Genomic DNA, 17,277 nt, shown 5'->3' with positions numbered 1-17,277 from the left:
ACGTTCCGTATTAAGTCCAAGTGTGGTAAGATCCTACCATGCCCTGCGCATTGTGTGCTCGCTTTAGGTGTGAGTGAAAGTGTGCGAGGGTGAAACAAGAAAGATGGTGGTTTCCCAAGTACTGCCTTCTCGTGTGAGCAAAGGGAAAGAAGGGAAGAGGGGAGGGGAGTGAGCTTGCAGTAACACCAAGCGCACATGAGGGGGCGATGGTGGTGGTGGGGGAGGAAGGAGGGGGTAAGTTTGCACACGTCTCAATTTCTGGTGCGCCTATCGGCTGTGGCTAGGCTACGCATGGCTGTAAGCGCATTTCTGTAAGCGCGGCTGAGCACATTTGCATCCATGCACTCTGCTTTAGAGGTAATCTGCCGCATGTGCAAAGAGTGAGCGGGCCGAGATGGCATGGCATCATGTAAGCCGTCTTCTCGTGCGTTTAGTATTCGAGATTGGGTAATCTTGAGTTTCAGTGACCTGTTGGAGCGAAAGGCAGAGGAGGCATTCACTCCCCGCTGCTGGCACTTTTCATGATGGCGTTGTCCCAGTGTGGAGGATGCTATAAGCCGCGGGGGAAGAGTGCACGAAAAAGCGTGGCTGGCTTCGCTTAATTTGTACCGCCGAGGTGAAGATATCGTCGACGCGACATGAAATTGTACCATTCGTCGCCGACTCCCAAATTTATCCTCATTTGTTTCCTCATTCAAGTTTTCTTTTTTTCAATGGCCCGATAATTAAGAAAATTCTGCAGTCTCTTCCCTTGTAAGGAAAATCGCTCGGCGACTGTACTTATTTGCATAAAAGGTTGAATTGCAATAAAACAGAATTTCGATATAACGAAGCAAATTGCCGACTTTACCTACTTCATTACATTCAGGTTTAAATGTATTTTCCAGTTCACACAAGCTATATAAAGGACCTGCATATTTCCATCCTCTTGCTAAATGCAGACAAATGGAAACTACGGAGGAGATCATTCTATACATTATGAGCAGGGCCAATAGTAACAAAACTAAAAGCTGATCATTCAAATGCTGTCTACAAACCTTCTTAAGGCCTTGCACAGACAGACCTTATGGAGGCCATATTGCTAATGAACAGTAATTTCCAAGCACTCCGTACATGCCCTAATTAATTTTGAGTAGGGCTGGGTGATTAACTGATTAATCAACAGACTTGATTCATGAGTTTCACTGAGCCACCGCTGCCGCTAAGCATACCAGTAGTAGTACAGGCCTTGGTAGGCTGAAGGGCAGCAATGGCAAGAGACATCTGTTTGTATTGTGTCAAACCCATTAGCCCTAAAAAGGCAGGGAGATGAGAATACAAAAGTTTTTACAATAGGAGTTGAGCTGAAACACACCCTGCAACTTCCCCCTAAAATCCAAAAGAAAAATGCGCAATGGCACCCTCCTCTGCATTGCCCTCAATGTTACCTTGCACCCAAGAGAAGCAACAAACCAGCAAGTACTACTGTCCTCATGGCACTGGCAGGCCCACTGAGCGTGCACTCTGAATTGATGAAATATATTTAGTGTAGCTTTAATCATGATTAATCAGCTGAAGTGACATGGCCAAAAACAGGCAAGAGTTGGCACTGATGCAGCCGCTTTGCTTACTCAACAGCAAGAAAGGGCCCAAGCTACAATTTTACGACTAATGCAGTGCCTGTCTGCATGTCTCAGTAGTTGGAGCAAATAACTTCGAACCAGAGAGACAAGTGCTCAAGTGAATACCCTCACTGCAGCTAGATTTAGTCTGTGCAAGTTTGATATGCTTAATATACTACTTTCACTGAACGAGAAGAAGGGGGGTTAACCGAAGGGCCTGATCTTTATTAATCATATCATAAGAAGCCAACAAACAAAGACACTATGAACAACACAGGGGAAATTACTTGTACTTACTAAATGAAATAAAGAAATTATAAATTAATGGAACTGAAAGTGGATGAAAAAACAACTTGCCACAGGTGGAAAACGATCCCACGTTTTCGCATTACGCATGCGATGCTCTACCAATTGAGCTACCGCGGCGGCGCCGTCTTCCCATCCACTTTCTGGGGTATTTATGTGTTATTTCTGGAACTAACCCTGGGAGTGTTAGCCCCACCTGTGGTAGGTTGTTTTTTCATCCACTTTCAGTTCCATTAAATTATAATTTCTTTATTTCAATTAGTAAGTACAAGTAATTTACCCTGTGTTGTTCATGGTGTCTTTGTTTGTTGGCTTCTTATGATACTTCACTGAAGTTGCCATAATAAAGGCAAGTTAAATGTCAAATTAAATAGCATGGCTAGAATTTTTCTTTGCCGTCTATGTGCAAAAATAATAAATTTTTAGCCTACGTATGTAAATACATGAACTATATTGTTATGTGAAGCTGAAGCCGAATACTATTTACAATTTATTTACAGGGAAGCTCACGGAGGCCAAAATGGTGACGCTATATCAAGCCGGCACACACGCACGTCATCTTCATCCTCCTCAGTGCAGCCACACTGTGGTGGCTGTTCTGTAGCAATATTGATGAATTATTGGATTAAATGTTTCCACTTGATTAGGGGTACAATGTTTTTAGGGACACTCATCCCTAATTTAGAGTAATGAAATAAAAAGAGCCTATAAACACATCAGCCAGAAGAACAAACATCTAGTCAAATAGAGCAAAACATGCACACCACGAAAGGTTTGACACAAATGTACCATAGTTTTTTCTGCTCATGAATGTACAAGAATACACGTAAATTAGCTATCACTCATTATCCATTTTGTTATGCCAGTAATGCTGCACATCAACAAATACATGGTTCTGCGTTTGGCATCAGAGTTCACAAGTAACACCAATAAGGCTCAGACAGATTACAGTCCATCTTGGAATTATAGTTCATTGTTTATTTGAACTGCTAACGGTCAAAACTCAACCAACATATTTGTGTTAAAATTATGGCGCAAACTAAATGGTGCATGTATACATATTTAAGAACATAGAGTCCATATGCACATAAAACATTATATTTCTTTACCGTGCAGCAGCTGTATCCAACCCATCATCTTCGCCTTCTGGGCAAAAAGGGTCCAAGTCAAAATCATCGCTGTCTGTACTACATGTGTCTCCTTCTGTAAAAGGTATTAAGTGAGACAAAGGTATGTCAAAATCCTGTATCTTCATCAAACAAACTATTCAGTGACTCAAGTGGGTCACTCTATGCCGACTGTCTATGCAACTGTCAGGACACTTGATCACCAAATATTTCTTTTTTTTTCAAAAGTTAGGCACTTCACTTTTACAAAAATGTTTCATGAAACATCCCTTGCAAAAAACAGTATCACTTTTTCACCACCTCAACAATTACTTGAAATTCCTCATAAATATGCGTAAAATCTCCTTTCTTTATTGCTGTGTACCGCTTTTCATACACCTCCTATTTTGTAGCATAATACAAAGCCTACCAATCGAAGTGTCTAAATGTACAGTAATTTCTTTGCAAAAGAGAACATTTCTAAAAATGAATTTTTCAATAATGTTGCTGTGTTGTCTATTCTTAAAACTGTATGGATGCCTGCAACACTGATTACTGAATGTGATGGCAATACAATGCCAATGGAAGTGAAAAACTGGAATCACATAGAATTTCTGGTAAGTTGTCCGCATGAATGGTTAGTAGTTAGTATTTAACACTGAAATTATGACTTCATATATGTAGCACACAAAAATACATGGAAAAAAAAAAGAGAGTTACATGTAGTGCTGAATCACAAACGATTGTTTACTGACAAGGAATATTGCACACATATCTCTAATTTTCATCCCCGTCTTTTTGTGTGTGCATCCGTATACACGGTCAAGATGTACCAACTTGCCCAAATTGCCACACTTTTGAAATTATGATCTAAATAGCCATCCTCGGCATGTAAACAGTTACATAAGTCATTAGTTGTTTTTCTTAGGCATCTACAATCTGATGTCTTTCCTATAGATGCAGTCTTTGTAACAAACCGCGTCTTTCAGTTGGCACTGCTTCCAAAATCCGAGCCTTTTCTGTGACGGTCTAGCAGGTACATTGTGGTAAGGCATTCCTAAACTGGTGTTGGGACGCTGCCGGCATGCCTTAAAAGCACAAGAAATTTTCGACATCCTGAAAAGGACAACAACCATCGCACCACTCCTCGAATGCTACTCGCACTGCTGTGCGTCACCATATCAAAAGGGCACATTTGAGGACCCATGATGCATCACTCCCTTTGTCTACATCAAGGCAGTGCCACATTTCAACATGTGCTAACTGAAAATAAGAAAGAAATTGCTACTCTCTGATGCAACCAAAAGTTATCAGAAGTCTATAAAGTACAGTTTTAAACAATGCATCAACGTATCTAAGGAAAATACCTCTTCCTGCACATGTTTTATGTCATGCGAGTCTACAGTGTTTGAATTAATCTGTTTCACCGTCAAGCAATGCTACATCATTTATGCACAACTTTCACAGTCAAAATAAAAATATAATTTCTTGTTAATGTAAAGCATGCTTGCCTTAGTCTACATGATACACAATTTTCTCATTCGCACTGCCATTAAGATTTGTTCCAAGTGGTAGACAGTCCCTTTAAAAAAGCAAGACTTATTTTTCTAAGGAGTATGAAGAGGTGCCTTACACCTAAAATTGCAATATTTGATTATTAGCCATTCCTCCATATTTTTATGACCTTAGAAATGGGCAACAGTCTATATTTGGGAAAGAAAAAAAAAAGTTTTACAAAGTCTCAAACTTCAATTTTATACCAGCTGAATTCTCAGGAGCTGCACTTTGCATTAAAAACGTTTTCAGACGGATACATTGAGCAGCACTGTGTACAGGCAATGATAAATATGCAAGGAACTCATTTTTGGTGTATGTTTAGCCACCAAATGAGCACTGAGCTGGTCTCCATAAAAATATGCCAAGAAGCACATCTGGTGCGACATTGCAAAGTTTCTAAAATTAGAAAGCTTTCTCAAAATATTTTTTTTTTTTTCAAGCATGAAAAAAGTTTTTGAGGTTGTTTCCCACCAGTCTTGAAATTTGCATCATGTCTCATCTCCACCGCCAAGCTTTGGCAGCACCAAATATAAGATGCATCAATGCAAGCATTCTTGCAATGATTAAGGGGATCTATTGGGAACCCACACTGCTTTTAAGTTGTTTTCTTCAGCACTGGGGTAGCTATGAGCAGCCTCTGTCAAGCAAGTCAAACCACATGTTGCCGTCTGTTGCCGACCTGCTTGGCATCTTCACGCGTCACCAGGAAGCACTTGACACCGATGGGCTTCCTATATGACTGTCACCTGCGCTTACATAGTAAGTTCAACGTTCTAAAAGGTGCAATAATTAAAAATATTCATAACATTAAGATAACTAATTTTATGTATAAACACAATCTTGTTTGAAAATACTGAATGAGTGACGTTACGCTTTCTCAGAATGAATTTCGGAAGTACCTAATGCAAAATCACACTAACTTATAATACACAGACTGACATGAGAAAATGTTTCTTTGCAACACTTGGCAAAGTGTTGCTCATATTGAAAAATAGTTTATTATTTTACTATTATAGCTAGGGTTCAGTGCTTTCAGTCTAAGCCGAAAACAAAAAGAAACATAATATGCCAACTTTTTATAAATTTTTAAGCGTGCAATAAATCATGCAAAAAAAAAACAGTGACATTTTACCTCAAAATATATGTTTTCTGAATTAAAAACCAATTTCTGGGTGGAAACGAATACCAAAACAAACAGCAAATATTCAGAAAGTAGAAAGCAAGGACACTAAAACCTATCACAGCACTACAACCGAACACAAGAGCTGCCCACACATAAAGAAAAAGTATTTGCTCTTGTGTCCAATAAAGTACAATGGCTTCATATTCTAGCCCAAAACTTCATATGTGATACTTCCCAAAAACACAGCGGCACTCGTGCCCTCTCACCGTAGCCTCAATGTTGCAGCTCATCCTCAAAATAAATCAAATGCAGCAATAGCACTTAATTTTGTCCGATTCCTTCTCAAGCACAATGACAGAACAATAAATCATCTTTCCCTTCCTTACTTTTTCTTTTTGGATAGCAGCTCCATGTTAAGCATACCTAAGCCTGACAGACACAACACCATGGAAGTGCAATTATTGTCACTCAGCAGAGACGTTAGAACAAGAATGTGTTGACTCATAAAATTAGTTATCTTAATGTGATGAACATAATTCTTAGTTAATGCACTTTTCAGAACATTAACTTTTTAGCACAGTTCCAGTTAGTCCCATAGTAAATCCACAGGTGTCAAGTGCTTCACAATACCACGTGCTTCCCGATACCACATGAAGACGCCAAGCGGGTTGACAACAGACATAGTGCATGTTATACAGAGTGTCCCAGGTAACTTTGGCCAGAGTTAAAAAATATGCAAATGCCACGTAGCCGCACAGAGCCAAGGTAATGTTGTTTGCAGTCACTTGGAGATACTCAAACTATATTTCTTTCAACCTGATTAGATAATTAGTCTTAATTAATCAACTTCTCAAATATAGTTAGATGAAACGCGTCAATAAGAAAATTGTAGAGCGACATGAAAAACCCCTGATAAAGCTTTCTGTTGCTCAATACACGCTACATAAAAGTGTGCTTCCGAGCGTGAAAGAAGCCCACAAATGCACGCAAAACTGTCGCGTGACTGGCAGCTCAAGGCACTTTGCATGTATTCACGGGCTTCTTTCATGCTCGGAAAAACACTTTTATGTGGCATGTAATGAGCAATAGAAAGCTGTATGGTTAGTTTTAATGCGATAGCGTTAAGGAGCCCGTGTCACAGAAAATCTGGCATCGGCATTGGCGTCCGTGGCCCGCGTCCGGAGTCATTTCAGCAAAAAGGTTTTCGAGCCACGCATAACGAGGCCTTCCATGTGACGCAAAGAATTGACTGAATTGAATTTCTCAAGCTAAAATACGTACAAAAATCAAACTACGTCTTACACACAACCTACAGACATGATAGCTCTCGGATTGTAATTTGAATATACGAGAAAACATAATTCTGTTATGTGAAAACTCAAACAAACCCCTTTTCCAGTGTTTCTGCAATGCATAGTACAGAGACGGCTTTTGCCATTTGTGCACACCGGCACGTAAATATCTTGGGAGTCCACAAAGCAGCACACCCGCTTCCCTGAAACACTTCCAGATGGCGCTTGCCTCCGCCGCATCACGACCCATGCAAGAGGCCACATTTCTACCAGAAATGCCCGCCTTCCGTGCATAGCGTTCGCCGCAAGAGCTTCCCAGAAAACATTACGGTCACATATGCTGCAGCTGCCGTGAAGCGCGAGAAGCAGTCGGGGATCTTTGAATGCTATCACATTCCACTCTTAAAGGCAAAGCTTAAGCGTCCTCCAAATTTTTCGTGTCACTCTACAATTTTCTCATTTGACACTTTTTATCTAATTATAATATTTGAGAAGCTGATTAATTAATTAAGACTAATGACCTAATTCAGCAGAATTTAAAAAATAGTTTGAGTGTCTCCAAGCAGCAGCAAACAACATTACCTTTGTTCTGTCCAGCTACATGGCATTTTCATATATTTAAACTCTGGCTGAAGTTAGCTGAGACACCCTGTTTAAGCATCTAGACGCAAGTAGCCATTATTCGGTTTACCGGCTATTAGCCACATTTGTTGCTGTCCTCGCCACTGAGCTATATCATAGCTTAGAGGACACAGGTTTGCCAAATAAACTGTTTACAGTTCTACCTGCCAGTGTGCCATACAGCAAGTGCAGCCAAATTGAAGAGACCTTGATTCGATGACCAATGAATGGCTGTGATTTGAGTATTGCTTGTTGTTGTGGGAACAAGTTTCACCTTCAGTACATGCAATGCGACACCATCAATGTTCAAGTCATCCGTAAACAATGCCAAACACAAAGTGGCAGAGGTGATAACAGTGGTGGGCCAGCAGCAGCGCCAGTTGGACTTTCCACTCACAACAGACAGCGAGGCCAGCACCAAGATGGCCTTTTTATGCTGCCACGATGGTATGGTTGCCTGTGTGCTTATAGCCATCGCACAGCCACAAGGACTAAGCCCAGCCAAGCGGTGCTTGGCTGGGCTTTGTCCATAAAAGCAACAAGCAGGCTAGCATTGAGATACATGGGGCCCACACTGAACGTTATGCGATGACGTGACGAAAGAACAGATAAGAAGCAAATGTAAAGGAGCAAGCAACACTGTCACAACTTTTTTAGCTGTGCGCAATACCATCCAGTGGCCTTAAAAACAAGAGAGAGAAAAAAAAGAAACAAACAAACATATTAAACTGTTTTACCTTTCACAACACAGATCACACAGGTATATGTTGCTACACTAAAAAAAAAAAATTCACCCCCTTTAGGGTGCATGTTGTCCCCAAACAAGAATCGTCACCTGTTTTGTTTGCATTTCCTTTCTTGAAAACTCTGTGCTTGCCACTTTCTACTAATTACGCTGATAACATGCATGCCACTGGTTACTTGGAAGTACCAGGCGCGCAGTGTTAAAGAAAGGAAAGTCGCACAGGATACACCACAGTTATTGTTTGAGGGCAAGATAAGCCCCAAAGGTGCAAACTTTTGTTGGAGTGTAGAGTAGAAGAAAGTTTTTGAGCAGCTATGTGTTGTCCCCAAGCAAACTAAAAATCGATGACGCAATTCTCCAGGGCTGCACCCCCTGGTCTAATGGCCTGTGGCTTCCCTCGCGTTCTCCCTATATCTGCAAGCCAACTCGGTGACATAGGAGGCAAAGCGAACACTCAGAAAGTGAGCTGCTAGCACAATTGTGCCCCTGGTCTCTTATTCGGATTTTGAAAAATAGCTAACAGTTTTTATTTCCTGAACTGTAAAGTATATAAATACTGTGTTAGTACTGGTTTCATACACATATTTTAGCAGTTTGGGGAAAATAGAAGCAAGGGAACATGCATGTGACCAGTAACCACTTGTGGAAATAGCTTGCGATTAAAGTTTTCTGAAATCGGAGCATAAAATTTTCATATCTTACATGTAAACTGCCTTCCAGGAAAACCCTTGCACTCAAGTAAGAGCAGCACTACATTTCAGATCTTGCAGCATCAAAAGAGTGCACCTGTTCTATACTTGCACTTGTGCCTAGGTGCCCTAATGCCTGTGTGCAATTATAGAGCAATGTTGAAGGAACCATTTAGTGAAAGTTGAACTGAACAAAAGTCAAATTCAGTGTTTAAAAACTGCATGTTCAGTATTAAGCAGGCTGAAAAATTTACTTCGTTTGGTTGCAGGCACAACTTGAAAATGTTGTTGAACCTGTCACATCAGGTTTAATTCACAGCAGTGGTTTGTTTGTAAAATGAAGCAGTAATATTCTTGACAAGGCTACACATTTCCGATTATGAAATACCTTTGAGATTTTGAGTTCGGCAACTACGTCGGCAGCTGTGCAGCAGCGATAACTTCACTGATTTGATAGACTACCTGTATGGGGGCCATGTACATGTGACATAGGCCACAGGTATCAGTCACCATTGGCGCAGCCAGGGCACAGGTCGACGCCCCCCCCCCCCCCCTCCTGGACTTTCCTGATGAACCCCCCGCCCTCTCCCTCAAAACAGCAAGTTTCCGGAGGTGGGTTTAGACAGAGCGACATGGATGAAGGGAAAGCTTGAATGTGAAAGCAAGGCAAGATCTAGTGCTGATCCGAAGGGAAAAGGCGGGGGGGGGGGTCCTGCTACCGAACCTAGAATTAAAGTTTATCTAGTTTCCCCACAACTGCTGTCGTGTCTATAGTAGTAGCATTTCCTTGCCTTCTCACGTCACCTTTTCCCTATCCCCCCCCTCCCCTTGTATGGGAACTCTGAGTGAAGAGTGGCAAGACTTTTCATTATTCACTTGTTTCGTGACTGGGTCGATTCTACCCATCCTCTGCCTCCTCCTTCCCCCCTCCATTCTCTCTACCATTTTATCTCGCTTCCCTCTGGACTTGGGTATAGTATAAAAGTAAGCACTGCAATTTCTGCTTTGCCTTTGCAGGGGGGTCAAGGATAATTACAGCTGTGAAGAGGCTAATCAGGCCATAGACGGAAAGTTTATAAATTTTTCTGGGGGAGGGGGGCGACGAGCTTTCCATACCCCTTAAATATATCACACACACACACACACACACACACACACACACACACACACACACACACACGGCTTTCATTCTGCCGAAGGCTGCCTGTGCCACAGCCAAAGCGTTAAGCCATTAAACATGCAATTTTCGTAACTGCGCCCCTTCATTTCTTCAACTACCTATACACCAGACCTACAGAACTTCTTATTGAGATATATATATATATATATATATATATATATATAAAACCTTTATTAACAGTTGCATTTGAAGAAACATTGTGTGACGTCAAACAAATGGTTCAATGAAGTGACAGCCTTATATGAGTATACTGACATGTGGACTTGTTTATCTTTTTCGGGTGAGCACTTTTCACCATCTAACAAATGTTATCGCTTAGCGGAGAACGCGCCTGCATGTATCGGAAGTTTCTGGAATGTTATCGATGGTTCTATCCACTGTCGTCACCGAACCTTCTGTAAGCTGATTGCATGTATGTGCGACGCGAATGGTGTAGAACTTTCTGGAAGACACGCAGGCACCAGCGATTACTCTGGAAAGTTCGATGGCTCGAGTATAAACGCTGACGCACTTGACCGGCAGATCAGATTTCGACGATCACTAAGCATGTTTGCCGCTATCACTGTACTTTGAGTGCAACTTGCTTTTGTGGCCACAAGTTCGCCCAACAAAAGGTAGTTTCGTCATTCACAGATTTGCCACTGTATTACTCACCGTCACTACTGCGTGACAGTATACAAGACTTCATAGTAGGAGACAGTTCCATTTCACAGCCTATCTTCTCGCAGCACCAAGAATCTGGTGTCTCGCGGTGGTGTAATCTTCCTTCGTGAAATTGTTTTATACTTCACTATCACTAATACTGCTTCGCCTTTCCAGAGAAACTGCAGCATCTCTCTTTTTTTCTTTGAGTCCGAGTATAAGCGCTGCTACGCATGACTGCCGTTGATTCTGATTTCGAGTGAATCTGGCTTGGCTTCATTTCGGTTACTGAGTGAATTATACGGAGTGTCCCAACTATCACGCACCAAGACTTAAACAAAGAGCAATTGTGTTACTTCAAGAAAACCTAGTGTATATTGTTTCCTGTGCAGTGGAGCAGGCGCCAGTAATTTTTTAGTTACAGAGATATAATTAGGTAATTAAAATTCATTAGCTAACTCGAGCAGTCATAATTAAGTGTCTATGACATGATTAGAGAGACATACTAATTGCATACCATTTTTTCCGACTGCTAAAGAAACCCCACGATAAATGAAAAATACCACGTGACTGCGCTCCCACCCTCATCATAAAGCAAGCGCCCTCAAATAAGCTGATTCAAAGCAACTGCTTTGCCTGTCGCAAACCCACAGAGACAGCGCATTACCTTGATAATGGTACAGAAGAAGTGCCAACAGCAGGCTTCACGGCTTTGTAGCTATTCCTTCCTCTAATTTCTACATCACATTTATTATAAGTCTCTCGAGGCCGACTGATCTCACTGACAATGAACGCCCCTTGATAGCATGGCTGAAGCTCCGCTCTGGTCGTGCACTAAACACGAAAAGCAATGGAATAGGCATAGAATGTTTCAAGATCCCGGCTCTGCTCGCACCGCATCGAAAGAGCGCATGCATGCAGCTATATTTCGCGCCAGAAACTTGCTTCAGACAAAAGCCAAACTGAAGTGCTGTTTTATTTTTCATTAGAGTGTATACGTACTGCAAGAACAGGTTCGTGGCAAAAAATAAAAGCGAAATAAACAGACCAGGAAGTGACTCATGTGTACAGAAAACGAAAAACCGACGCGTTCAAGAAAGTAAATGTACCACTTCTAAATGAGCCGAAATGTCTGCAAATAAAAAGAAAACACGCTTGAACGCAGAATCTTTGACCACGAACTGGGTTTTGGGTGGCTCCGTATATACGCGCCAATGGGATTTATCTGAATGATGTGAAAGCATTTCGTATTACTGGCGTGGTGTTTTGTATAATTCCTAGAGTGACCACGACAGAACCACGAAATCGAGAAGCGCGGTTACAACACCGAACTGTTAAGCAAGGCCTGCACAAGAAGACGGAGAAGAGGCAAGTAGAAGCAATGCTCACTGGTGTTATCGATAGCCCGCAGCGGATGTGGACGTGGGATGAAATGGCAAGGGAGATCCAGCAAATGGAGTAAATATGTGCAGCATTGATTAGGTACAGTGAACCATTATGAACAGTGATCAACCGTGCTCCCGCAATGGCTACGTCTGGCGTGGTGGCGCGGCCCGTATCTTGAAAGCTATTTGCAATAGCGGCAGAATGCGGCATGTGCTGAGAGCTCAATGAGTGCTGTGTTCTTGCCACTTCGTTCGTTTGTTTAAGCAAGAGGCAGCGCATAGATGAATTCGCTCAGTGCTGCGAGCGCTCTGCTGAAAACGATCGTCTTATGGGACGGATGGAGGGTTGGTTTTTCTGCTGCATAAGGATAGAAATGCTTACGCATATAAAACCATCAGATTTCATTGTGCCCTTATTATCTACGAAATTGTAAGTGCCGTTGAACACCATCTGCTGCCTAGACGATGTGTTCAAATAGGTTTCCTCCTGCAGCTATGATGCAGCACAGTGGAACCCACTTATAACAATACCGCTTTTAACAATATATTGGTTATAACAATGAAAAGCTGTTGCATGATCAACATTTGTATGTTTTCTATGGTGGAATAATGCACTTACTACAATGTACCCATGCCGCATTATCAGTTATAACGATGAAGTTTGGCTGCTGGGTGTCCGAGCCGAACGGTAGTGACATGCGAAATCCTTGGGAAAAAAACAACAACAAGAAATTTGAGTTACTGCACGATCGGCCGCTGCTCCAACAGCCACCGCGCACTCATTTTCTAGCCTTCTCCGCGCGCCTCTGTCCCGTCGCCCTTCCCCCCTCCGAACACGAACTATGCGCACAGATCGGCTGCGTGCACAGCTCTATGCCGCCCCACCCCCCGAAACACGAATGGACAGCGCCAACTGCGCTGCTTGCAGGTTGCTTGCATGTTGCTCGCTTGCTCCTCATTAAGCGCAGTTCTGCAAACAGCTTAATCACTCGCGTTGGTCATCATTGTTTGCATCAAAATAGTTCCTGGCCACGCGGTTTCTCCTGCCGAAACGGAAGATGGCCAATCCGCCCACTGATCATCGGCAATGCAGTTGCCGGTGAAAAGAAAGCGCACGGCTGTAGATTTTGAAACTAAGTGCTTCTATCTGATGAGGCGATCATCGCGACCATGCTTGCATCAGATAGCGACGGCAGCAATTACGCAGTAGGGCAGGCTGTCCGATGAGGCAACCGTCGCGAACGTGCTTGCATCAGATAGCGACGAAGACAACGGCAGCAATGATGCGGTAGGGCAGGCTGCCTCAACGTTGTCCTCACAGGAAGCCAGGCAGATGATTCAGTCGCTCCGGGGCTTCGTTCTTGCGAGACCTTCCGCTGCACTATGTGGAGCACCTGGATGATTTGGAGAAGGATGTCAGCAAGCTTCGCGTAAAGCATGTAAGGCTGAGGGACGTAGGGATTTCTCGTGCAAGCCAGTAAGAAGTACGTGTCGACATGATTGCAGCGATCCCACCTCAGCATTTCTTCCGGATTTCTCAAGCCGACAGGTTGGAACGGCAGCGTTCTCGCAATTTTTAAAAGACCCCTTTTGGGGCCACAGAAGTGATGCCTCGGTGGTACTCGCATATCGCTTGCCACACGTGACACCTCTTTGCAGTTGTTATAGCAGCGTCATTTTTAACGCCGAGAGCCTCGGCTTGTTACACACGATCGAAGTGCCCAGGAAGCAGTTAAATGAGTGAACACTATCAGCAGCCGGATGGAGGAAGGTGGTGGGGAGGGGCACTGGCTTCCCTGCCATTATAGTTTTCCCACAACAGCTCTTCCATCCCCCTATTTTGATTTTTTCATGCAACCCGGATATAACAATTATCGGTTATAACAATGGAATTTTCGTGGCACCTGAATATTGTTATAAGTGGGTTCGACTGTACCAAGTCCGCTTGATCACATCTTCTGTGGCTTTCTCGATGACCGATGATGGAATTCTATGGCAGACATCCGGTATCCTTGCCTTTAGCTCATCTGATGTCCCTCTTCACTATGTAAACATTTACAGGCCCATCCGTGCCTTCCAGTCAATTGTGCATGAAAAGTTGCTTCCAGCCAGTTTCATGCTTGGCTCCTGCTGTCTGCGAGCGCCCCATCTTGCTGATACCACAGAAGTGACAGCGGGACTTTGCTGAGGAACTCAGCCACCGCTCCTTCAAGGATTTCGTTCACGTAACACTGTCCAGTCAGTGTTTGATCGAAGAAGATGGGACTGATTATAGCACCGGCGTAAATTCTGAACCACACATTGAACGACCACTGGTACTGGTGCCAAGTGCGCCCTACCCAGTATGAATTGGAGCCACTCGAATAGTGTGCACTACGCAAACTAACCTGGCCGTTTCTGCAAAAATTGGCTTCATCTGTGCACATGATGTTGCTCAAAAAGTCCGGTGACTCATCGGCTTTTGTGAGGACCCAATTCGAGAAATCTAGATGATTCTGCAGGTCCATATTTTTCAAGCATTGGTGCAGGTTAAGGTGGTACGGGTGAAAGGCTGAGTTCTTTGGAAATTGGTACTTGGAAATTGGTAGCTGGGCGGCCACATACTACACGATAGCATGATGGTTTGAAGTTATAAATGCTAGAACATATGTGCGTAGGCTAGGACTCAAAGATGGAGTCCTCCACCGCTGTTTCTGAAAGCTGCTCGTTTGTCTCAGGTTTTCATAATTTCTGACGATAGTCTGTGTTTAGTCTACCACCACACTTCCGTGACATATATATTTGTGGCCTTCCTCTTGTTGCCATTTGCAGCTCCCAAAGCAAGAATCATGTTTTCCTTCTGCTCATCAGAGAAAGACATGGCAACTGGGACGAAACAAAACGCACCTCTAAACCTTCGCACTGACGTTGCCAATTCACTTTCGTGGTGATTGGTTTTGTGGCAAAAAAAAAGAAAAAAGAAAAGCCATTCGTGCACTTTATCTACGCTAAGACAACAGCTATCAGAGCTTGTTTCCGACTAACACCAAACACGACGTGTTACTTGAGCCGGGGCGCGGGAGATAAGGAACTAGCTTGATCATTATTTTTTTCATTATTTCCTTTATTTCATTCTGGCTAACTCGGAGGGAACTTGTTTGAGGGCACTGCTTTATGATGCGGGTTAGAGTTAATGTATATGCTACCAAAGGTAACATTGTATTTTTCATATTTCGCGGGGTTTATTTATCAATTGACAAAAATTTGTACCCAGTTAGTACATCGCTGAAAATACTGCAATTAGATGTCCCTTGGCTGTGACCACAAATGCCTCATTGACACTTTGATAATTAGGATAGTACATCTGAAGTTAGATACTGTATCTACTCACATAATGAGCGCACTTTTTTGTAAAAAAAAATTGACGCAAATCTAGGGGTGCGATCATTACGTGGGTTAAATTTTCCACGAAAAGAAAAATGTTTTTTTTTCAGCCTGCATTTGCTGCGGGATGACAACAGGTCAACAAACATGCGGCTGCCGCTGTAACAGTGCGGGACCTCAAAAAATTAATGGCAGCCGGCGGAGCACGCCGAACGCAATTTTTTTTCTTTTCGCGAGTACATTATGCGCATTGAAACAGTTTCTTCCATATCAGTAAACAATATTGTTAATATAAGCAAGTCTGCGGCAATAACGCAGCCATGTCCACTTTGAGGGGACAGAAACAGAGATGGGCATGCTTAGCTGCCAGTTACATAGAAACACATGGCGGGTAGGCTGCGGAAACTGCGGCATTTGTCTTCACTACTATCCTAATATGGCACATTTCCGCTAAGGGTGGGCAAATATCTTAGCTGTGTTACAAGCGTCGGCATATGAATAGGGTACACTTCTAACATATGAGTGTAAATGTGGCTACTATCGTTGCCGCTCGCAATTTGCTGCATGCCCACGAGAGCAGACGAAAGGCGTCGTTTTTGTTGTTGTTGTTGACCACAACCATTATAAAGCCTACAAATAATAAAGCCAATGCAAGTTTGGTTGTAGCTTTTTTTTTCCCTGTAAGTGTGGAAAGTGATGAAAGGAATAAAATTGGGCATCTGCTTAAGAATGTTTGGTGCATGGAGACCGCTAGGTATGTCTTGAAGAGTCATTCACGTAGCATTTGACAGCATTCGACAAATGGTAAGTGCGATCATTATTAGCTAGACTTGGTACACAACATATCGCTGTGGCAAGTTCGGGGTGCGATCATTACACGGGAAAGAAAAAAAAATCGAATTTTGACGACAAAATTCAGGGATGCAACCATTACGCGAGTGCGATCATTATGCAAGTAAATACGATAATTACAATGACCTAATTAAATGAGAGTCATGAAAAAATTACTGGCAGCTGCTCCACTCTACCGAAAACAATATGTACTAGGTATTCTTCGAGTAACACAATTGCTCATATTTTTTTTTTTTTCAAATATGGGTGTATGATAGTTCATTATTAACCCTGTATATATTTATGACCTCTGCGGGTAAGTTACGATGTTTTCATCCCTAATAAATGTTGTAAATTAGTAGAAGAGCTTTTTTTTTTTCAAGAGTCGTTAGCATTGCTTACTGGAAAGAGAAGCAATACTGAGACATATATCATTCACATGCATTTCACACGCCGTTAATAAAATACCCTGCCGATGGGGTCACTGAAGTCAGCAGTTTTTTTTTTCATGGTCAGAAAAGCACGCAAAGCAATTTGAAGCAAAGTGAACATACAGCACCATTCATTCTCTAGGCACAGGCTATCCCTACCTTTAGAAAAAAATTTTAATTCGCTACCTCCTTCTCTTTCAAACATTTAATAAACTTTGTCCTGTGTGTATATCTACATATACTGTGTATGTGCATGGCGTTTACAGTGGAAATATAAAACAATGTTGAAGTGAGAAAATACAGATGAGGCAGCCGCCGATAGTGCTTCTAATGTGCTTGTCCACCTATTGTCAGGATTACAAGAAATAATGTAAAAGTATGAATTAAAAGCTGTGCACGTCCAAA

General features: G+C 42.5%; 1 protein-coding gene across 2 annotated transcripts in view; it reads right to left on the bottom strand.

Annotated features, from left to right (window-relative positions):
* Positions 1-17,277, bottom strand: part of LOC126547839 (uncharacterized) — a 91,522-nt gene that overhangs the window by 39,684 nt on the left and 34,561 nt on the right. For both annotated transcript variants that reach the window (XM_050195852.2, XM_050195853.2), the window contains exon 8: positions 3,017-3,110. In XM_050195852.2, coding sequence (XP_050051809.1) covers positions 3,017-3,110 — 94 coding nt within the window. The remainder of the gene's footprint in view (positions 1-3,016; positions 3,111-17,277) is intronic.

Source organism: Dermacentor andersoni, chromosome 1 (genome assembly GCF_023375885.2).
Source record: "Dermacentor andersoni chromosome 1, qqDerAnde1_hic_scaffold, whole genome shotgun sequence".
Lineage (NCBI taxonomy): Eukaryota > Metazoa > Arthropoda > Arachnida > Ixodida > Ixodidae > Dermacentor > Dermacentor andersoni.
Note: the sequence above shows the minus strand (reverse complement) of the source record. Positions and strands in the feature narration are given on the sequence as shown.